The sequence below is a fragment of the Nerophis lumbriciformis genome, linkage group LG04 (genome assembly GCF_033978685.3).
Source record: "Nerophis lumbriciformis linkage group LG04, RoL_Nlum_v2.1, whole genome shotgun sequence".
In the NCBI taxonomy this organism is placed as follows: Eukaryota; Metazoa; Chordata; class Actinopteri; order Syngnathiformes; family Syngnathidae; genus Nerophis; species Nerophis lumbriciformis.
In genome coordinates, this window is record NC_084551.2 from 23,334,266 (window position 1) to 23,357,771 (window position 23,506).

At 39.8% G+C, this 23,506-nt stretch overlaps 1 protein-coding gene across 2 annotated transcripts in view; it reads left to right on the forward strand.

Annotated features, from left to right (window-relative positions):
* LOC133597907 (RNA-binding motif, single-stranded-interacting protein 3-like) overlaps positions 1-23,506 on the forward strand; it is a 379,536-nt gene that overhangs the window by 238,613 nt on the left and 117,417 nt on the right. For both annotated transcript variants that reach the window (XR_009814684.1, XM_061950903.1), the window contains exons 5-6: positions 19,969-20,126; positions 23,325-23,404. Coding sequence is in view for 1 of the 2 variants with exons in the window: in XM_061950903.1 (XP_061806887.1) it covers positions 19,969-20,126; positions 23,325-23,404 (238 nt within the window). In the remaining variant the exon portion in view is untranslated. The remainder of the gene's footprint in view (positions 1-19,968; positions 20,127-23,324; positions 23,405-23,506) is intronic.

The following is a 23,506-nucleotide window of genomic DNA, read 5'->3' on the forward strand; positions in this document are numbered from 1 at the left end:
TCTGACGAGTTCACATTTCAAATTGTTTTTGGAAACTGTAGACGTCGTGTCCTCTGGACAAAAGAGGAAGAGAACCATCCGAATTGTTATAGGCGCAAAGTTGAAAAGCCAGCATCTGTGATGGTATGGGGGTGTATTAGTGCCCAAGACATGGGTAACTTACACATCTGTGAAGGCGCCATTAATGCTGAAAGGTACATACAGGTTTTGGAGCAACATATGTTGCCATCCAAGCAACGTTACCATGGACGCCCCTGCTTATTTCAGCAAGACAATGCCAAGCCACGTGTTACATCAACGTGGCTTCATAGTAAAAGAGTGTGGGTACTAGACTGGCCTGCCTTTAGTCCAGACCTGTCTCCCATTGAAAATGTGTGGCGCATTATGAAGCCTAAAATACCACAACAGAGACCCCCGGACTGTTGAACAACTTAAGCTGTACATCAAGCAAGAATGGGAAATAATTTCACCTGAGAAGCTTAAAAAATGTGTCTCCTCAGTTCCCAAACGTTTACTGAGTGTTCGGGCGGAAGGCGGTGTACACCCTGGACAAGTCGTCACCTCATCGCAGGGCCAACACAGATAGACAGACAACATTCACACTCACATCCACACACTAGGGCCAATTTAGTGTTGCCAATCAACCTATCCCCAGGTGCATGTCTTTGGAGGTGGGAGGAAGCCGGAGTACCTGGAGGGAACCCAAGCAGTCACGGGGAGAACATGCAAACTCCACACAGAAATATCCCAAGCCCGGGATTGAACCCAGGACTACTCAGAACCATCGTATTGTGAGGCACATGCACTAACCCCTGGTCCACCGTGATGCCCGAGAGTAGACATCAACAATAAAAGTTATACTGTATTTTATTGTTGAGAGTAGACATCAACAATAAAATACAGTATGACTTACATATCGTAGACTAGGAATATTCAACTCAATTGTTTTGGGGGCCACATTTCCAGAAAGCTATATCCAGAAAGCTATTTATTGATCTTATTTTGTTTTGTCTGGAGAACTAATTTCCCCTACAGTAGACATTTGATTTTGGTTTATTTACTTTGTCAGAGTTACAGGAATGCGCTGCTTTTTTTGTATAGACCATTTGCAAAAAAAGCTAGTCAAATATCATCTCGATGACAGCATTTTAAGAGTATCTCACAATTGTTTTTCAACTGAACTATCGGAAATGATGGAAAAGAGAGGACCTAAAAGGGAAACTTAAGGAACACTACTAGTTTAACTAAAGAAATTGAACAAATGACTTATGACTGCATACAAAGTAAACAAGTAACAGCAACACCTTAATGATGTAGATCACAAAAACTGAGGAACGCCTCAGTTATGTAAATCACAAATTTGGATCCCAGTGTTCTATGTTGAAGTGAAGTGAATTATATTTATATAGTGCTTTTCTCTAGTGACTCAAAGCACTTTTGCATAGTGAAACCCAATATCTAAGTTACATTTAAACCAGTGTGAGTGGGACTGGGAGCAGGTGGGTAAAGTGCCTTGCCCAAGGACACAACGGCAGTGACTAGGATGGCGGAAGCGGGGATCGAACCTGGAACCCTCAAGTTGCTGGCACGGCCACTCTACCAACCGAGCTATACCGCTCGGTGATGTTTGCTAGCAAGATGAACATATCAATGCAAGGATCTGGCAATTTGCTTACAGTGGTTCAAGTTCCTCCAAACAACAGGAGCACGCTAGTGTTTTTAGGAATTTGTTGCAAAATGTTTGTCTCCAAAGTGTTATGGTGCACTTGTAATTGGTAAATGTAGCTTAAGTTGAATAACCCTGCTGTAGTTGGTTACAGTTTGTTTCACTCTCTACATAAAGCCTATAGTTTAAAACATGACCAGAGTAATGTAAACAATAAAATGTATTTCTGGGGAATATGAACAAAAAAAACAAGTTACAGGCAGCAATCATTTGGTGCAATGACTTCCCGACAGAAACAACGGAAATGTTGCATGAACTTTTTACTGACCCATGACAATGCATGCAGCCGTGCACGCCTGCTTTTTTGAAACAAAGATACACACTCAAACAGCTACTGTACATGTTGCCTTCACGTGTACACACACACACATACGCACACACACACACACAATTTGAGTGGCAGGTGCACAAATAGAGAACAACAATCTATGGAAGCCCCTTGTGTGTGGGGAGGAGTTGGGAGCTTGCATATTTGTACGTGTGTGTGTGTGTGTGTGTGTCAGCATGTCGTCCAGATCATCTGTCTGCATTCCAAGTAATTAGACCGGCCAACAGCTGAGTCCCATTAGCCATGATTACAACATTCAGTACAGAAGAGGAGATCGTTAAGAACGTCAGAGAGCGCCATGTGCGCTGATCATGTTTTATCCATCATGTGTGTACTTTTTGTCTGTGTACATGTGTGGGGATGTAAGAATGAGGTTTAGGTTGTTTTTAGAAGCCTTTTTTGACTGTGCTATGAAGGATTGTGGTAACTGGATACACATTACCAAGAGGTATCAGGTCCCAACATGCATTACCACTGACTAGGGAACATGCATTTACCAAAGTCTAAATTATACCTAGAGCATCATCTTTTCCTAGTCAAAATGCCACATTTGGATGATTGGATACAAGTATTAAGTAACATAAGCCACTAGGGTTGTACGGTAAACCGGTATTAGTATAGTACCGTGATACTAAAAAATCATATTCGGTACTATACCGCCTCTGAAAGGTACCGGTCCTCCACCCCCTGTGCCGCTGTCGTCGTCACGTCGTGTCATTGCTGGTTTACGAGCAGACGAGCATGTTCGGCAGCGCACAATCAAGGAGTACTTACAAGCAGACACAGTGTGTAGACAGAAAAGGGAGAACGGACACATTTTGGCTTAAAAACTAGAGATAAAGGTGAAGTTATAACACTGAAACGCCCTCAGGAAGAGATGCTTTAGGACAAAAGTCCATCCCCAGTCAACAGTGTTTTAGCTACTTCTAAATCACTAATCCTCGCCTCCTTGGCGACAAATCAAGTAAGTTTCTTACAAGTATCATCCCTGCAGGACGAGGAATAGCTCAACATGCTTCACTACACACCGTAGCTCTCCGGCGTCAAAACGCCATTGGTGGATCTACACCTGACATCTACTGTAATGATACCAAGTAAAGGAGTATATCTTGTCGATACTACTATGATTATGTCGATATTTTTTGGCAACACAACATCTTCTTTCGTTTAAAAAAAATGTATTTTATGTTTATAAACTCAGGAAATATGTCCCTGGACACATGAGGACTTTGAATATGACCAATGAATGATCCTGTAACGACTTGGTATCGGATTGATACCCAAATTTGTGGTATCATCTAAAACTAATGTAAAGTATCAAACAACAGAAGAATATGTGATTATTACATTTTAACAGAAGTGTATACAGAACATGTTGAAAGAGAAAGTAAGAAGATATTAACAGTAAATGAACAAGTAGATTAATAATTCATTTTCTACCACTTGTCCTTAATAATGTTGACAAAATAATAGAAAATTACAAAATATGTTACTGCATATGTCAGCAGCTAAATTAGGAGACTTGTTTGTTTACTTACTACTAAAAGACAAGTTGTCTTGTATGTTCACTATTTTACTTAAGGACAAACTTGCAATAAGAAACATATGTTTAATGTACCGTAAGATGGTTTGTTAAAACAAAGCCAATAATGCAATTTTTTGTGGTCCCCTTTATTTAGAAAAGTACCGAAAAGTATAGAAATAATTTTGGTACCGGTAGCGGTACCAAAATATTGGTATCGGGACAACACTATAAGCCACATAAGGGCACAAAATTACACTGTTGTTTTCCTCGACTGATTTGGAATCAAGCTCCAACTCATAAGTTGTATTCCGTGTGGTTGGTTTAGGGCAGGGGTCGGCAACCCGCGGCTCCGGAGCCGCATGCGGCTCTTTGATCACTCTGATGCGGCTCAGCTGCATACTTGCCGACCCCCCCGATTTTCCCGGGAGACTTCTGGAATTTCAGTGCCTCTCGCAGAAAACTCCCGGGATTAAAATTCTCCGATTTTCACCTTTACAATAATAATAAGGGCGTGCCATGATGGTACAGCATTTAGCGCCCTCTACAATCTGCATGAACAGCGCACTAACATTCAATTTTCTTATTAAGGTGTGGGCCGCGTGTCTGAGTCTCTGAGACCCTTGGTTTATACATAGCACAAAGCAACAAAAAAAAACTTTGTATGCAGTGTTATTTCATTGTAAATTTCAAAAGATTTTTGTGGCTCCCATTGTTTTCTTTAATTTGTGAAACTGGTCAAAATGGCTCTTTGACTGGTAAAGGTTGCCGACCCCTGGTTTAGGGAGTATAATCTATGTCAACATCCAAACATGGCGCCTAAACTCTCTAAGGCATGGATAATCAACTTAATTGTTTCGGGGGCCACATTTCCAGAAAGCTGAAGACCAAGGGGCTCCGGGACTTCTCTCTTTACTAGTAGTCTTATTTTGTATGTTCAGGAGAACCAGCGTCCTCTACAGTAGACATTTGAGTTTGGTCCATCTATTTTGTTAGACCAACTGTATAGAACCTTCTGCAAAAAAGCTAGTTAAAAATGATCTCTATGACAGCAAGATAGTGTTTGGGAAAATGCGTTTACAGTGGTTCGAATTCCTCTATACGACAGGATCACTCTCGTGTTCTAAGGAAATTTCTGAAAAATGTCTTGTTTCCCATGTTTTGAACTCAACTCGAGGGCCAGTATACCGGTAGTGTCATTTTTTTTGGCCTGATTTGGCCCCCAAGCCGCCGGTTGAATAGCCGTGCTCTAGAGACACTAACTTTAAATTAAATGTGACATTTTATACATCCAGCATCTCTTTATGTCCATTTTTACTGGCGGTTCCCTGCCTATCTGTGGCCATACCTCCCTGATGGCTTTACTGTCACAGAACAGCATGATTGATACCAGCACTGGACAGCTGGCAGAAAGGTAAGGCAGCCGCCTCCACGCTGGTGTGCAGCCGTGTCTGCTCTCTGCTCTGACGCTATGATGAATTACCACTTTTTTAATAGGCATGGACGTGACAGAGTAAGTGGTAGGGAGAGAAATATGAGGTGAAAAAAGCACGAAAGAGAGGACAGGGTAAGACTGACTCCTCGAAGAAAAATGAGCAAATCTTTGAGCAGAAGAATGCTTGTAGTCATGGCGTGGGTAGATGCTTGTAGTACTGGATAAAAAATGTGTAGCTGTCGCAAAATCAAGTTAAACACTCACATAGACAGTTTCTCATTCAGTCAGCTGGGATGTCACAAATGTGGTGAGTCATTATAAAAAATAGCTTTTGCTACTCGTGTGTATTTTTCATAAGTACAACATCACTTGAAGTCTTTTTCCAATACTTAATGAGGCTCTTATAATGAGTTGAATCGTTTAAAGGTTAGCAAAGCTTAATGACCTTTGTGGCCAATTAAGCACAGAAAGGCCTTGTGCAGAATTTATACGGATCAATTTTAGTGTATCAAGCTCTCCATTGTGTACACTTAGCAGTGATGATTTACTTTCGCCATTTTTGAATAATGTGATCAATGTGAAGGCAGATAAGCCGGCATCAAAAGTAGATGGATTATGTTATTTCCCATAGTAATGGATGGTGAAAAAATAACCAGTTCTACTGTGATAAAAGCTTTATCAATGGAACATGTACTGTTTTAAACCTTTACATAGGGGTAAGAACAATATGTTTGAGAACAGTAATGTGTACACTACACACCCATATTTTTGCAGTATTCTGTTCTTATTGTATTACCACCAAGCAGCATGTACATAGATACAGTAGTACCTCAATGTACAAACACCGTTTCCATATGAGTTGGGAAATTGTGTTAGATGTAAATATAAACGGAATACAATGATTTGCAAATCATTTTCAACCCATATTCAGTTGAATATGCTACAAAGACAACATATTTGATGTTCAAACTGATGAACTTTTTTTTTTTGCAAATAATCATTAACTTTAGATTTTGATGCCAACAACACGTGACAAAGAAGTTGGGAAAGGTGGCAATAAATAATGATAAAGTTGAGGAATGCTCATCAAACACTTATTTGGAACATCCCACAGGTGAACAGGCAATTTGAGAACAGGTGGGTGCCATGATTGGGTATAAAAGTAGATTCCATGAAATGCTCAGTCATTCACAAACAAGGATGGGGTGAGGGTCACCACTTTGTCAACAAATGCGTGAGCAAATTGTTGAACAGTTTAAGAAAAACCTTTCTCAACCAGCTATTGCAATAATTTAGGGATTTCACCATCTACGGTCCGTAATATCATCAAAGGGTTTAGAAAATCTGGAGAAATCACTGCACGTAAGCAGCTAAGCCCGTGACCTTTGATCCCTCAGGCTGTACTGCATCAACAAGCGACATCAGTGTGTAAAGGATATCACCACATGAGCTCAGGAACACTTCAGAAACCCACTGTCAGTAACTACAGTTGGTCGCTACATCTGTAAGTGCAAGTTAAAACTCTCCTATGCAAGGCGAAAACCATTTATCAACAACACCCAGAAACGCCGTCGGGTGGACTGATACAAGATGGACTGATACAAAGTGGAAAAGTGTTCTGTGGTCTGACGAGTCCACATTTCAAATTGTTTTTGGTAACTGTGGACGTCGTGTCCTCCGGACCAAAGAGGAAAAGAACCATCCGGATTGTTATAGGCGCAAAGTGTAAAAGCCAGCATCTGTGATGGTATGGGGGTGTATTAGTGCCCAAGACATGGGTAACTTACACATCTGTGAAGGCGCCATTAATGCTGAAAGGTACATACAGGTTTTGGAGCAACATATGTTGCCATCCAAGCAACGTTACCATGGACGCCCCTGCTTATTTCAGCAAGACAATGCCAAGCCACATGTTACATCAACGTGGCTTCATAGTAAAAGAGTGCGGGTACTAGACTGGCCTGCCTGTAGTCCAGACCTGTCTCCCATTGAAAATGTGTGGCGCATTATGAATCCTAAAATACCACAACGGAGACCCCCGGACTGTTGAACAACTTAAGATGTACATCAAGCAAGAATGGGAAAGAATTTCACCTGAGAAGCTTAAAAAATGTGTCTCCTCAGTTCCCAAACGTTTACTGAGTGTTGTTAAAAGGAAAGGCCATGTAACACAGTGGTGAACATGCCCTTACCCAACTACTTTGGCACGTGTTGCAGCCATGAAATTCTAAGTTAATTATTATTTGCAAAAAAAAAATAAAGTTTATGAGTTTGAACATCAAATATCTTGTCTTTGTAGTGCATTCAATTGAATATGGGTTGAAAAGGATTTACAAATCATTGTATTCCGTTTATATTTACATCTAACACAATTTCCCAACTCATATTGGGTTTGTACGAACTGAAACGAGACCTATGATGCATTTCATAATTTTTTACTATAAATTGTTATAATGTTGGATACTCGTGTTAAACAATGCCAACACGTCAAATTATAAAGTTAATGCATTTTGGTGTGGGCTTGCACACAGTTTAGGATGCCTCTGTTTGCGGGGTTTTGTAGTCTGGCAACGTCAGCAAGGTGGATTTACTCATTTTGACATTAAGTTATGCTCTCAGCCAGAGGAAGAAGATCTTATCCCTCTCTACTTGTTACGTACGGCGGGGGAAGGAGAAGACACCACGGCAGAAATCAGTTCAATAGGTTTATTGAACTTGATGAATAGGTGTGATGTGTATGCTACTCTAAGTGTCAGGTGCAAGAGGATGTGTAGAATTAACCATGTGAATGTTACCAGAGTTTGTTGTATGTGTGTGTTGGATGAATCATTTGTCAGACCAAAGGGTTTAGGCGAGAAGGCAGTCCATGGGCAGGCAAGCGGTCAGGGGTTGGAGAGAAGCAACGAGGTCTGTGTCCAAGCGGGGGTCGGGGATCGAGGGAGGCAGTCCGGAATCCAGTGGGAAGTGGAGGCACACAGCTCGATCACGGGAGGCAGGGGAAGCACTGTGGGAAACACAACGGACATAAGACACGGGAACAGGGAAGGCACAGAGAGAGATCAAGTACGCAGGAGGGAAGCCAGAGCAACCCGCGGCTCTAAAGCCGCATGTGGCTCTTTAGCGCCGCCCTAGTGGCTGCCTGGACCTCTTTCAGAGATGTGTGAAAAAGGCAAAAGATGAAGAAAAATGTTTTTTTTTGTTTTAATATATTTTCTGTAGGAGAACAAACATGACACAAACCTTCCTAATTGTTAGAAATGCCAGTTTGTATTAAACATGCTTCACTGATGGGAGTATTTGGCAAGCACCCTTTTTTCCTACTAATTTCAGCGATCCTTGAACTCATCGTAGTTTGTTTAAATGTACAACTTTCTTCGATGCTGCCACATAAAGACGTGTTTTATGCCACTCCTTCTTTGTCTCATTTTGTCCACCAAACGTTTTATGCTGTGCGGGAATGCACAAAGGTGAGCTTTGTTGATGTTATTGACTTGTTGGAGTGCTTATCAGGCATATTTGGTCAGTGCATGACGGCAAGCTAATCGATGCTAACATGCTATTTAGGCTAGCTTAATGTACATATTGCATCATTATGCCTCGTTTGTAGGTATATTTGAGCTCATTTAATTTCCTTTACTTATGTCCTCTGTGTATATAAATTATTTTTGCATGTCTCATGACACATTATATGGATGTAATATTGGCTACATTTCTCATAGTTGTTTATGTCCCATGTTGTTACCCAAGCTTGCAAATCTTGTAATAAATCCATTAGAAGAAGATAGCCTGGACACACACATCTATACCTTTGGCCATTCTAAGCCAGTCATTTCCAGGAGTTATCTTATCCTGTGAGATGATTTCCAATGTTGCAAAAATGTGTAGAATAAAAATTAAAATACAACATTTCTGTCAACGAAGATTTGTGTCAGCCTTTGATAGTAGGCTTATATAGCTAATATAAGACAATATAAGACACTTACATCATGTGTTGCCTTCATTATAGCACTTATAAAAGACTTGAAAATGTTTGCGGCTCCAATGTTGGTCCAATCCGGTGCCAATCAAGTTTTGGTATCCATCCCTACACAAAATAACCTCTGTAGTGGACGTTTGTGTTTTGCCTACTTTTGCTGAAATGTGAAATAGATCAAACACAAGGGGGATATGCTGAAGTCCCGGTCAGTTAAAGTTGATGCAAATTTTGAGGCAAGTTTTTCTTGAAAATTGTGATTGAATTCCAAATTACTCAATCATTGCCTCAGTCCTCGTTGCAAGTCTAAAAATGCAACCAATTGTCTTCCCATGAACCAGAAGGATTTATGGATGCTGTTTGATCAATATCACCTTGACTGTGCATCCCATGACTGCATTCCCTATAGAGATTGTTCTCATTGTCCTTTGACACAGGCTAGAAGAGATAGCATGACAGCAGTGGTGAAATTGCACAACTGCAGTAATATGAACTGACCAGAGACTTGGGGATGAGGTCATCAGTACCCAGTGTTGATTCCACAGAGCCTCCAGCCATCAAGAAGATTGAGAAAAGTGTACATCTCCTTGGCTAATGAAACCCTGGGGATACCAGGGTTTAGGGTTCATAAAGTATTTATGCTATGTTCATTAAGTATTGATTAAGCCGTTAGAAAGTGTTTAGACACCCAGACAATCATTATGAAAGATTAGATGTCGGGCTTGAGGAAGAGGAGGATGGAGGATGGCAAATATGGTAAAAAAAGGAAAGATGTAGCTGTACCGGTAAAAGGAGAAAACAGTAGGCATGCAAGGTGAAAGGGATAAAGGAGACAGGGGGGAGTGAGCAAAGTGTGAGTCTGCTCTTTAATTATTAATCATGTATTCAGATAGCATTTTGGATAGCAGTGCTATACCATTACAGAAGATTAGGCTTTAATCTGACAAGAAGGAGTAGTAGGGATAAGTATCACAGGAAAATGGGGAGTGTGAACTTTTGAGAGAAGAAGTTTAGAGTTTAAGGATGAAGGAATGAAGAAGGAACCTGATTCGAAATATAATCAAAAGTCTGGTCCCCTTAATGACAGACTTTCATTTTATGTAAATGTACATCAGCCCCGCTAGTTGTTTTAAAAGCTTTTCTCCCTCCTGGCTAAGTGCTTCTTGTCTATCTATTTTCTCTTTGTTTTTGTTTTGGTTAATGGTTGTCTCCGATGCTTAATTTCTGAAATAAAGTGATGCTCTTAGAGATGCCGTAAAAATGAAATACAAGGTGTGTTTTACAGTACAGAAAGACTGCCATAATTAAGATTTCCAACAGGCAGCTTTTAAATACACCAGCCACTAATGGAATCACCTAAACAAACAATAAATACAAGATGGAAAGAATATTTGTATTACTTCTGAGAAATAACTTATATTTGATTTGTGTTGTAGTCAAGATCAAGACTTGGGGCGTTGAGACCAAGTCTAGATGATATGTGATGTTATCGTGACAAGTCATGCATATATCCAAAACTCAGCACAAACTATAAACATGAACACATTGTTACTTCAATAAAATCCTCTGACGAGCAGGGAAACCTGCGAAACAGGCTTGTAGGGATGATATAGTGTGTGTGTGTGTGTGTGAGAGTGTGTGTGTGTGTGTGTGTGTGTGTGTGTGTGTGTGTGTGTGTGTGTGGGTGCATATTACATTAATATAATGTATATATAATTAATATTAATATAGAGTGTTTTGCAATGGATTTGTAATGGATTTAAATGAGGTATAATTTTGTTTTTTGTTTTTTATGGTGCATGGACATTTTTAGGATATCCATAAAGTTCAGTGAACAGGTTGGATTTTTTTATTTTTTTATTTTTGCACAATGACTAGGAAAGGTTGTTTGCATTGGGTCATATAAGTAATTGCAACACATAGGTCTGTTCAGTGTATAATCAAAGATCAATCACCTGAATTACTAACTCTGTCTACTTGATGGCAATGAAACAGCAGTGTCAGAGACTGTCTTTTAAAAGTAATGCAATCTCCCTACTGGCAAGATTCGTTATTCAACTCACGACGTTTCACCAGCCAAATTGAAGACGACATTGAGCCGTATTTTGGACACCGGTGATCGAGACGACCGTAGAGGTATAGCAGATGAGATACAGTACACCAAGTCCTTTCACCTGTGTTGGTGTTTGGTGGTATCCTGAAGTTGATAGAATGGCACGTTTGTCCAAGTTTTGATGTTATCCCTCCAAGTCTTTCTGGGGCGACCTCGTTTTTGCTTTACTTCCACAGATCCTTGAAGGATGGTTTGCGCAATGCATGGTGTTGATCTTGTAATGTGGCCAAACCAGTAAAGTTTGCGGTTTTTCACAACTGGAAAGATATGTTTGTGGACTCCAATGGCTGTAGTTATTTCACTTCTGATGTATTCTTTGGTTTTAAGAGCTGTGTGTATGGGACTCTCAGGAGACAATGATAGCATTTCATTTCAAAAGCCTCAATCTTCTTTTTTAAGCTTGCAGCTTTCATATTCATAGAAGAAAATGGGGAAAACTACACAACAAAGAAGGTGGACTTTTGTGCTTGTTGAGATCTTGTTGCTCTTATATATCCTCATTATTTTTGTCAGAGACTGTAATGCTCTGGCCACTCGTGTCCTGTTCTCTTTGTTAGACTTCCCATCAGCTGTAATGGTGGTACCAAGATACTTGAAGTTTTCAACTCCCTCAAGTAGTTCTCTTTCAATGGAGACTCCTTTGCTTTGTATGTCAAATGCACTTACCATTGTCATTGTGTTGCTCTTTTCACTGCTTATTTCTATTCCATGGGCTTTTGCCACATCATCTAGTCTTGTTCTGCAGCCACTAAGTTCTGCAGAACTTAGCGATTAGATCAATTTCATCGGCAAAGCGCTGATTGCATATTTTTCTTTAGCCAACTGACACAGTTTAAAGCCTTCTAGAGCATCCATTATAATTTGTTCCAACAAAAGACTAAACAGAAATGGCAAAAGTAGGCAGCCCTGTCACACACCAACTGTTGACCTGAATTGTTCACTTAGAGTGCTGTTAGTAAAGACAGCACTTACAGCATTGGTGTGCAGTGATCTGATAGTGGCTGTGATTTGTGAGATTATGTTGTGTTTCTTCATTGTAACCCATAGTCCTTCATGCCAAACTCAGTCAAAGACCTTCTTAAAGTCGATTAAGTTATGGTGTAACTCCTTCTGATGGCTGATGTATTCTTCACACAGGATTCTTAAATTATGTTTTACTTAAATTCACATCATTTATTTGCTCAACATTTGGTAACAGTTGTATCTAAAGTACAGTCACGATGTATTTAGAAAATAAATTTGCAAGTGAGCACAACAGTTGGAGTCTCCTCACTCAGATTAGTACTGACGTATGCATTGACCGAATCACTAACCATATAACAACCTGTGCCACCTTTCAGGCAGTGGTGTGCCGTCAGGGCCAGCAAGGCCTTTTCTGCTGGCCTAACATAACCAGAAATCATGATGATAATTAAAAATAAAATTATTTTTTAAATGATTTTCCCTAAATATCTAGAATCATTCTTTTTCTCTTCATGTCATATTATGCTCGTTTCAGCGCTGTTGTTTTTAGTTTTAGTTTGTATCCAATCAGAATTCAGCTAGCTTATGTTGCCATGCTGTACGAAATCTGCCACAGGCCTTCAGAATCAACAATGCTGGCGTCTGTGCACTGTAAATGAACAGGCAAATACAGTTGATAGACAGTTGCGATAGCTAATCAGATCACGAGTTGTTGTCAGTCAGGCCTTCTAGATGGCCTAACGTTGAACGTGACATTTACGTGTCCTGTGATTGGATACTCATCGGAACCGTTAGCGGATGAATTTGAGAACACATAGAGTTGAGAGACTGTTGTGATAGCCAATCAGATTGCAAGTTGTTGACAGTCGCTGTTCTGTTACAACGAAAAGTTGTAAACTCTTGCTGTTTAAGTGTGTCATGATGGTCATTTATTAACATTGTTACATGTGTATTTGTCGCCATCATGTGGTCAGGGCAGTTAATATATCTTTGAGAAGTGTGTACTTCTGTACCGGAAGTTGCATAAGCCAAGCAGAGAAATTTATGGTATATGTTTTAATTGCTGATGCGTTTTATTTGATTTTTTAAATGCGCCAGAAAACCCGTTTCGTATACTGTTGATGTGGGTCAATGCCCAGTAGGGTGTAAATGTGTTCCTGTATGCTGGACTCTAGAAAGAGGTTCCGCAGCCTCCGTAGCAGAACCTCCAGGTTCTGTAACAGCTTCTTCCCTCAGGCCGTCAGACTCTTGAACGCATCATAATTATCCCCTCAATTCCCCCCAACAATGGATTAACTCGCTGGAATATAAAGACAATATAACATACATCTATAAACCTGCATGCATATGCAAAAGTGCAATATATCTGTACAGTAATCTATTTATTTATATCTGCACCTTATTGCTTTTTTATCCTGCACTACCATGAGCCGATGCAACAACATTTCGTTCTCATCTGTACTGTAAAGTTCAAATTTTAATGACAATAAAAAGGAAGTCTAAGTCTAAGTATAGTATTTATCCAGCAATGATCATGTGGTGACATCAATTATGGTATTTTGAGTAATCATTGAAGTCGGAGATCACTGAAGGCAAGGCCTATGTGGGAAACGCACGGCCCGCCACTGCTTTCAGGTAACCATCCGCGGTTAAGGTAAAGGAGCATGTGCGCTCAAAATACTGTAAATGACGTGATTAAACTGCTTATAACCCTTTTTGAGATTAATTACATGGATAAACTTGATATTAGAGATGTCCAATAATATCGGCCTGCCGATATTATCGGCCGATAAATGCGTTCAAATTTAATATCGGAAATTATCGGTATCGTTTTTTTTATTATCTGTATCGTTTTTTTTGTTGTTGTTTTTTTTTATTAAATCAACATAAAAAACACAAGATACACTTACAATTAGTGCACCAACCTAAAAAACACTTCCTCCCCCATTTACACTCATTCACACTCATTCACACAAAAGGGTTGTTTCTTTCTGTTATTAATATTCTGGTTCCTACATTATATATCAATATATATCAATACAGTCTGCAAGGGATACAGTCCATAAGCACACATGATTGTGCGTGCTGCTGGTCCACTAATAGTACTAACCTTTAACAGTTAATTTAACTCATTTTCATTCATTACTAGTTTCAATGTAACTGTATATTGTTTTACTTTCTTTTTTATTCAAGAAAATGTTTTTAATTTATTTATCTTATTTTATTTTATAAAATTTTTTTAAAAGTACCTTATCTTCACCATACCTGGTTGTCCAAATTAGGCATAATAATGTGTTAATTCCACGACTGTATATATCGGTCGATATCAGTATCGGTTGATATCGGTATCGGTAATTAAAGAGTTGTACAATATCGGAATATCGGATATCGGCAAAAAGCCATTATCGGACATCCCTACTTGATATTTTTGACAGCCTGCTTGACTTCCAAACCTTCCAAATTAATTTGTATTAAATTTTATTAAATTAGCAACATAACTTAAAACGTTATGGGCTGATTTTGATGAAACATTCATGAAAATGTCAGAAATGGCGTAAATAGATTTTTAGAATAGATTTTGGGGGTGATCCGTATTTTACTACTACTACTACTACTTTTACTAAGTTACCATACATTTACGATTGGAGGCTGAACTTCACTTTGTGTGTGTGCTAGCAGCCCCGGCTACACCCACAGAGACTACGTTAAAATCAGATTTAGCTGATTTCCAGCTGACTGTTTACACTGCAAGTAAATTGTGATTTTTATCAGACTCCAGTGTAAACGCGCATGTGGCCCCAATGTGGCCTCGACGTCACTCGCATGCGCAGTTCGATGACGTGAAGGAAGGAAGTTGACCTGTAGGAAATTGCGACTACTACAAAATAAAATATAAGTCGCTACACCTTAAAAATTATGTTTTCTCACATGAAAAAAATTAAAGTAATATAATGTATGAATGGATGTATGTAGTGTAATATATTTGGGTTGGTTCTAATCTTTTAATGGCTGTTAAGTAAAGGAGACACGGACATCTCCGTGAGCTTTATTTTATAACTCACATGTAAGCGTCAATTCCAGTCATTCAACAATCGCTATTTCTTCGGAATCAAAATACATAGTCTAATATTACATATAGTGTATTATTTGCGCACTTTTGACAAGTGAAGCACAGAAAATTTGGTCGTCTTAAATGGACTTTGGTGACCAAAACCGGATATTGTGATGAAGTATCCACTTCCACTGGTGACTGCATCTTTTCCGATGCACACGAATGACGTAGCCCGCCCAAAGCTGACGAAAAAGTAACATACGGGTCGTTTTGAGGCCGCATTGAGTTTAGACTGAAGTCACAATTGAAAAGATCAGATTCAGGACTACCTCCTGATGAGGCTTGAATCTGATGCCAAAAGGAACAATTTGAAGCACTTTGGAGCGTTTAGACTGGCAAAACAAATCAGATCCGTGTCACTTGAGGGCAAAAAATCAGATTTGGTATGCAGTGTAAACGGGGCCAGAGAAACTGGATGACAGACAAGAAGATTCACTGTGTTTATTTCATTCTGTTATAAAAACAAACACGCCTTGGTGCTAAAACTGATGCAAAGAGTGAACCCTCTTGCAGCTTTTTTCAATTCTGTACCCACTGGAATTGGTTTGCCTGTTAGTTAGCAAAATAGCTAAAATAAATGATTAACATATTTTTATTAAACTTTCAAGAAATGTCATAATTGGGATGAGGGAAACATACTTCGACATTTGGGGTGATCAAGAATCACTGTTTGATTTCAGGATTTTAACTTTTTTTTTAAACAACAAGTGCAGTACAACACAGTGCATAAATAATTGTGCTTTCCACATTTTTGTATTTACTGGAAACTCCCTCAACCGACTCACCCAATCATCCTCTTCATAAATAAAATAAAAATGTCTGTTTTTTCTGATTACAATTAATTGTAAGTATAACTAAATTGACATTCAGTACAGTAGAGACCAACATCAAGACAGACCGAGACCATGAATGACGAATAGTTGAAATCCATGTCAGACTTGAAGTGACGTTTTGAAACTTACGTTTTAAAGATGTTAAAATTGTTTAATACACTTAACTTCAGCACAATAATTAAAAAGTGGATTGTTCATCGTGTTGTTCAAGGTAATATTATTTATATGGTGCTGGGATACCCATGATTTTAACTTTTCAAAGCTCCTCTTGGACAACCAATGTCTGACCTCGGTATTTGTCAAATCCTGGTTATGGCCCTGCCTCTTATTGTCCTTTGCATGTTTTGCATGGTAACCATGAAGCAATGTAGTACAAGTCACATATCAGTGGCACCGATGTAGCCATAAAGTTTAATGGGGTTGAAAACGCAGGCTGACTGACTGGCAGGCGGGTTCAGAGGCAGAGCAGTTGGCGTGGAGCTGTTGCCAGCTCAAGACAGATGTTGCAGGGAAAGAGAGAGCACAAGCGATAGAGAGCGAGAGAAAAAGAGAGAGAGAGCGAGAGAAAGAGAGAAAGAGGATATGGAGAGAGTAAAGAGACAGACACGGGAGGGAGAGGTGAGTCATTTACAAGCTGCAGAGAGAGAGGTAATGCTGTTGCACAAAGTTTACTGTAACTTTTAGCAAAGTCAAGCAGTTCAATCACACATGGGTCCTCCAAAGCACTTAAGTTCTTATCCCGCAGGCAGGCAGCGGAATAGCACAGGCATGCATTATAATCAACATCTAGAGGCCGGGTGCCCAGCCTGATTTCCTTCTAGGTCATCACATCGTATATACCGAAGAGCAGGAAAATGTTTGGATTTTTCGATGCATCTCGATTGGGACGATTCTGAATCGATGGACAAACGTCCAAATATCGATTATTTATGTATGTTAAATAAAGTGATACAGAGGGTTCTGTAATGCAGAACTAGTGCTTACATGCAAGAAGTAGGAGGAGAGAACAAGCTATGCTAACCACAGGGCTAAGCTAGCTTGGATGTCAAGTAGTAAAACAGATTAAGTCCCCTCACTGACGTATGTATTGACCTGATCACAGACTGGGTGACAACCCACACTCCTTTTTCGGTAACCATCCCCGTTTAGCGTAAAAGAGCATGTGCACTAAGACTGCATGATTTTGCGATTTTTCTCTCCAAAATTGCGATTGCGATTCCATTTGCGAGTTTTAGATTTTATCCAAAAAATGTAGTCGGGAGTAGGGAGGCTGTCTGTACGTGCTTCCTGTGTGTGTGAAGCTGGCACCTCGTTCTCCGCCCACAGAGACAAAGCTTGTGAATGACTAAATAGAGGGCTCGTTGCGTTAAGTGAATTCTACTGTTAAATAAATGCGCTCGGGTGCTGAGAATCATGCACTGAGTGAGACATCTCTCTCCATGTTTGAAGCGAGAGACGACCAAACCTGAGACTCAACAATTCTGATTGGTGGACATGTCACTCAAATGCCGGTGACAGTGAAGAAAAAAAAAACTCAGCCTCTTGCGGCTATTTATCGCACTAAATTAAAACTCGGTGTCGAATCGATGTGGATTCATCGTGCAGCCCTAATGTGTGCTCATAAGTGGGCAAACTCTACATGATTAATGCAATATTTTTTTGTATTTAATCACATGAGTTAACTCATTATTTTTGACAGCTCTAAATAATGCTATAGACCAGGGGTCCTCAAACCTTTTGACTCGGGGGCCGCATTGGGTTAAAACAATTTGGCCAGGGGCCGGGCTGTAAATGAATGTATATGTGTGTGTATATATATACATTCCTCACGCACTAATTGACTGAAAGAGTGTGCATTTGCCGCTGATGTCACATTATCGATGGGAAAATTTATGTTTTGTCATGTCTGGGATCTGTCAGGACTTGGACTTTGGCGTGGTTTGTTTTCCCATGGTGCAAAGGATTTGGACCGGACATGGCGTGAAGGTAAATACATATTTAATTTTAACACTCAAAAAAGGAACAAACAAAAGGCGCTGACAGATGTCGCCAGCAAATAAGTTTTCCCGCAGATGACATCACACTCTCGATATACCCCTGACACTCTTGATACCATCGTTCATGCTGCTTTTTTCTTCCGCAAGTAAGTTGTGTTTATTTATGCCACAGTTAGTGTCTTTTGTTTTGCCATGTTCATAGTTATGCATAGTCCAAGTTTTTGTTCCCTGCGTTAAGTTGTGTGCCTCCACTGTGAGCGCCTTTTGTTTGTTCCTTTTTTGAGTGTTAAAATTAAATATGTATTTACCTTCACGCCATGTCCGGTCCAAATCCTTTGCACCATGGGAAAACAAACCACGCCAAAGTCCAAGTCCTGACAGATCCCAGACATGACATTTTTAGACAATATAATTTGCCTGAGCGGCTAGGAGACACCGAGAGTAACAAGCGATAGAAAATGGATTAGAAAGGACAGATTTTTAAAAATAATAATAATTGTTGTTTTTTTTGTATTTTTTTATTTTGAACTTGTGACTTCCGGCGGGCCAGATTTTGGACACTGGCGGGCCAGAACCATTTGGGGACCCTTGATATAGATAGATGTAATATCAAATATGCATTAATAATCCATTTATAATTGAAATGTAGCCCCTGAATCCTAAGTGTACTTAAAATTGTGAAGTCCCTAAAGATTGCCACTCTTAGTATTTAAAGTGACAAAATACATTCATTCAGAAGATGAATCATATTAAGAAAATATTTGCTCAGGCTAGTTGTTGTGTTTAGGAAAGTTGCGTAGACCCAAGTTATTTTCACCGGGGTCTTGAAATGACAGCCTTTTGTCATTTCACAGCATACAGATGCAGTTGTATGAGGTAAAATTTAACCGAAAATGTGCTTGAGCTGTGATATTTTTCATTTAGTGGATGCTGTGGATAACATTTCTTTGAACCTTTGTGTAACAATCATGGAGAGCTATATATCGGTAAAGATTTGGAACATCCATCTACATACTATACAATTGAAACAATTTCCACTGCCATTGGGAAAACTAACTATAAGATGTTAGTCAGTGTTATTTTTCCATTCACCCAAAATAAAATTTGGGGGGTCAGAGGTCACTGATGTTAGGCCTGCTAGCTTGCAATCTCTATTCTACTTCATCCTAAAGTTGTGTAATGAGCGTATCCAAGGATGCCTTTATGGCCCTTGCTTCGTGCATTGGGACACCACAGCCATAAAGTCTAATGAAATGAGGAGACGATGTGTGACTATTAATACAGTACTAGTATCCATACGAGGTCTGTAAAAGAACAGGGTTGTGCTTGTGTTATAATTACTATGTTCTCCTATGTTGATGTGTTTCTTCCACATCTCAATGGTATCTGTTTGCAGTGGAACGAGCCCAATGAAACTCTATGCATTTATCTATATTGCAAGCACAAACACACACAGGTCTCCCGTGAAGGATTTTTCAAATGAATAGCTGCCAAACGGACAAAAAAATAATTGAAATATACCAGCTCAGTTAAGCAAATGAGAAGGAAGTTCCGTAATTTTCAAGGCGAGCTTAAAAGCAACTCGTAAACAACCATGAAATCTATCGGTGTGACACCGATGTGCTGTCTTTTTCAATGTTGTGTTTATTCTTCTTTTGAGCAGAGTTTGCCATTTAGGTAGAAATTCACTGCAGTTTTATGGTGACATATGGAGTCATAAATGTGGGAATAACTCAAAGGACACTGCTTTAATGCTCATTGCTTTTAGTAGAGAGTTAAATGTGGGAGAAAAGGTGTTTTGCTTTGCACAGGGGCATTGTTACATTTAAAGTTATCATCCCTGCGGGAGGATTAAAGGAGCGTTTCATTATTCTTTTCTCTTCTCTCCATAGGCATAATATTGGGAGTAACCATTCATTTCTGAATCACATTCTTAGGCACTTTTCTCCATTTTCTCTCATTACAGCAACAGGAACAGGACCCAACCAACCTGTACATCTCCAACCTTCCAGTGTCAATGGATGAGCAGGAGCTGGAGAACATGCTGAAGCCTTTTGGTCATGTTATTTCTACTCGGATACTGAGGGACGCCAACGGACTAAGCAGAGGGGTTGGCTTTGCCAGGTGTGAAAAAAACGCCGTTGAAAATGACATACACATTTTAAAACAGATTACTCATTACAAAAATAATGTGTAATATTATATGTGTTGAGATTTTGCAATCATTTTGTGGTTTATCAGTCCCTCCAGGGTTTTGCAAGCTTTTTTGTGATTGTTGTAAAATGCCTGAATTTGTGGTAGCTTTTCAGAATGTTGCAGCAAAAGTTGCAATGCTTTGAGGTTTATTTTTTCCAATAAAATTTAAAGTTAAAGTCCCAACGATAGTCACACACACAATAGGTTTGGTGAAATTATCCTCTGCATTTGACCCATCCCCGTGTTCACCCCCTGGGAGGTGAGGGGAGCAGTGAGCAGCAGCGGTGGTCGTGCTCGGGAATCATTTTGGTGATTTAACCCCCAATTCAAACCCTTGATGCTGAGTGCCAAGCAGGGAGGCAATGGGTCCCATTTTTATAGTCTTTGGTATGACTCGGCCGGGGTTTTGAACTCACGATTTCCCAGTCTCAGGGCGGACACTCTAACCACAATGGCCACTAAAAATGTTAAAAAAATGTAATCAACTTTTACTTTTATTACTTTTTTTATCAAGGTTCCAAGTGGTCTTTGCAACCTTAAAGGTGCCATACTGTATTACGATGTGTTTCTACGTTTAAAACACTTCCCTGTGGTCTACATATCATGTACCGTAATGGTGGTCCTGACTTTAAACAGCTCGCGCTTCATCTGTGGTCACCTAATAACCTCTCCACGCAGGAGAGAGGGGGGCAGAGCAGAAAACAGACGGCAGATCAACTGGTCTAAAAGGGTGGTCTATTTAAAGGCTAGTGTATACAAATTAGTTTTAAGATGGGACTGAAATGCTTCTACTGAGGTAGCATCTCTAACTGTTACTGGTGGGGCATTCCATAGTACTGCAGCCCGAATAGAAAACGCTCTATAGCCCGCAAACTTTTGGGCTCTGGGAATCACCAGCCGGAGTTCTTTGAACGCAGAAATTTTGCCGGGACATATGGTACAATACAATCAGCAAGATAAGATGGAGCTCGACCATTAAGTATTTTATACGTAAGTAGTAAAACCTAAAGTCACATCTTAAGTGCACAGGAAGCCAGTGCAGGTGAGCCAGTATAGGCGTAATATGATCAAACTTTCTTGTTCTTGTCAAAAGTCTAGCAGCCGCATTTTGTACCAAATGTAATCTTTTAATGCTAGACATAGAGAGGCCTGAAAATACGTTACAGTAATCGAGACTATCACATGAATAATGATATAAGTTAGAACTATATGCTACTTTTTTATGAGAAATGGCAACAGCAGAGAATTGTAGCTTATGTCAAGATAATGGCACCAGCATTTACTTCATTTAAGAATATTTTTCAACATATTGAGCAAAAAGGTCTCTTTTTTTCTACCAAGAAAAGTGCACTTGTTATTAGTGAGAATATACTTATTTTAAGGTATTTTTGGGTTCATTGAGGTTAGCTAATTTTTACTTGTTTTGGAAAGTCTTGACAAGCCAAATTTTCTTGTTCTATTGGCAGATAATTTTGCTTAGTTGAAATAAAATACCCCTAATTTTTTTTGTTTTTTTTTGTTTTTCAACACTGACTTTTTGCAGTGTAGGAACAGAGGTGTGCTGCTAAATCTTCATATATTACATTACCTAAAAGCCTAAGCGCTGTAAACAGACACAGGAAGTAGATCTGAGCTGCACGTAAGGATGACAATTGTGCTGTTTGAGCAATAAAATGTTGACATACATAATGTTACTTGTTGCTGATCCTGCTTTGTCTAAATTAGACAGATGATGTGGGCGTTTGAGTGCCACTCAAAGACAAATGAAATTGGCGAGAATGACGCTGATTGGTCAAAATGTGCAAATTCAGTGGCCTTGTGGTTAGAGTGTCCGCCCTGAGATCAGTAGGTCATACCAAAGACTATAAAAATGGGACCCATTACCTCCCTGCTTGGCATTTAGCATCAAGGGTTGGAATTGGGGGTTGAATCACCAAAAATGATTCCCGGGCGCGGCCACCGCTGCTGCTCACTGCTCCCCTCACCTCCTAGGTGGTGAACAAGGAGATGGGTCAAATGCAGAGGTTAATTTCACCACACCTAGTGTGTGTGTGTGACAATCATTGGTACTTTAACTTTTATTGCGAACGACTGTTTGAAATTTGCAGAAGGGCTGATTGTATGAACTTATCGATCCATCTATTTGCGATGCTTTTTACAATACAATAATGATGTGTGTTTTTTTAGAACACAATAACTTAGATATACACAGCATATCGATATATCAGTGTTAAAGACTCCCTGCCGCTTCCATACCTCATGCAGTAGCTCGACATTTCCTTTGTCACCATTTTGTGTGTGCATGTGTTGGCATGTGATCCTCTCAGTTTCACTGTGGAGTGTGCCAGCGATTAGCATGCAGTCAGGTTCCCCTTTAGGGTCAGTGGTTCTGTGAAGGAAACCCAAGACCCACACACAGAGATGCAAGCCTATGTACACGCACACACACACACACACGCACACACAATGTCTCTTGTCACCATTTTTCCTTCACACACTGGCTTTGCTTGCCAAGCAGGCAATTAGTCATTGAGCTGTGATTGGGTGAGCGCAGCTGAATAGGGGCAGACAAAGAGGACATGACACACAACAGCTCAAACTGAATGGAGCTTTTAAACTGGGACAAAGGAGAGGAAACCCCATAGAAAACGTCCACACACATACACTAAACACACACACAGGCACCAGCAGCCCTACTCAAGACATTTTGCTCATACACTGTAATTTTGCCTCTTCCTTGCGTGTGACTGAGGCATTAAGGAGTGGGACTACCCACTACAGTGTGTTCAAACAACCACCAGGTAGCATCTATGAGAAAATTATACTGAATCATCTCTTTCTCTTTCTGACTTATCAGGTCTTATCAGGTCAGTAGTGTATTCTTCACGCATTCTTCACTCAGGCCTAAAGCGAAAATTGAGGCAAAATCAAACTGGTAACATCTGTACATAGTCAATCTCAGATGCATAACCAGGCAGGTATTTGACATTTTTAGTGTTATATGTAAGACTTGTACATGCACTGATCACAGTGCTTATTTGCCATATATATATGAAATTGTGACATATAGAGAGATAATTTTTACCTGAGATATGGTCTAATCACGTCTCCTTTGCTGTTTCTCAGGATGGAGTCTACAGAAAAGTGTGACGTGGTCATTCAAAATTTCAATGGAAAATTCTTGAAAACTCCTCCAGGCATGGCAGGTAAGTGTAGATCTTAAAGGCTGATGCTTTCTGCTGTCTAAGCTGGGATTTAGTAGTGATGTTTTGATGCTTGGATGAGTTCTGCGGTATTTCTGTGTGTTT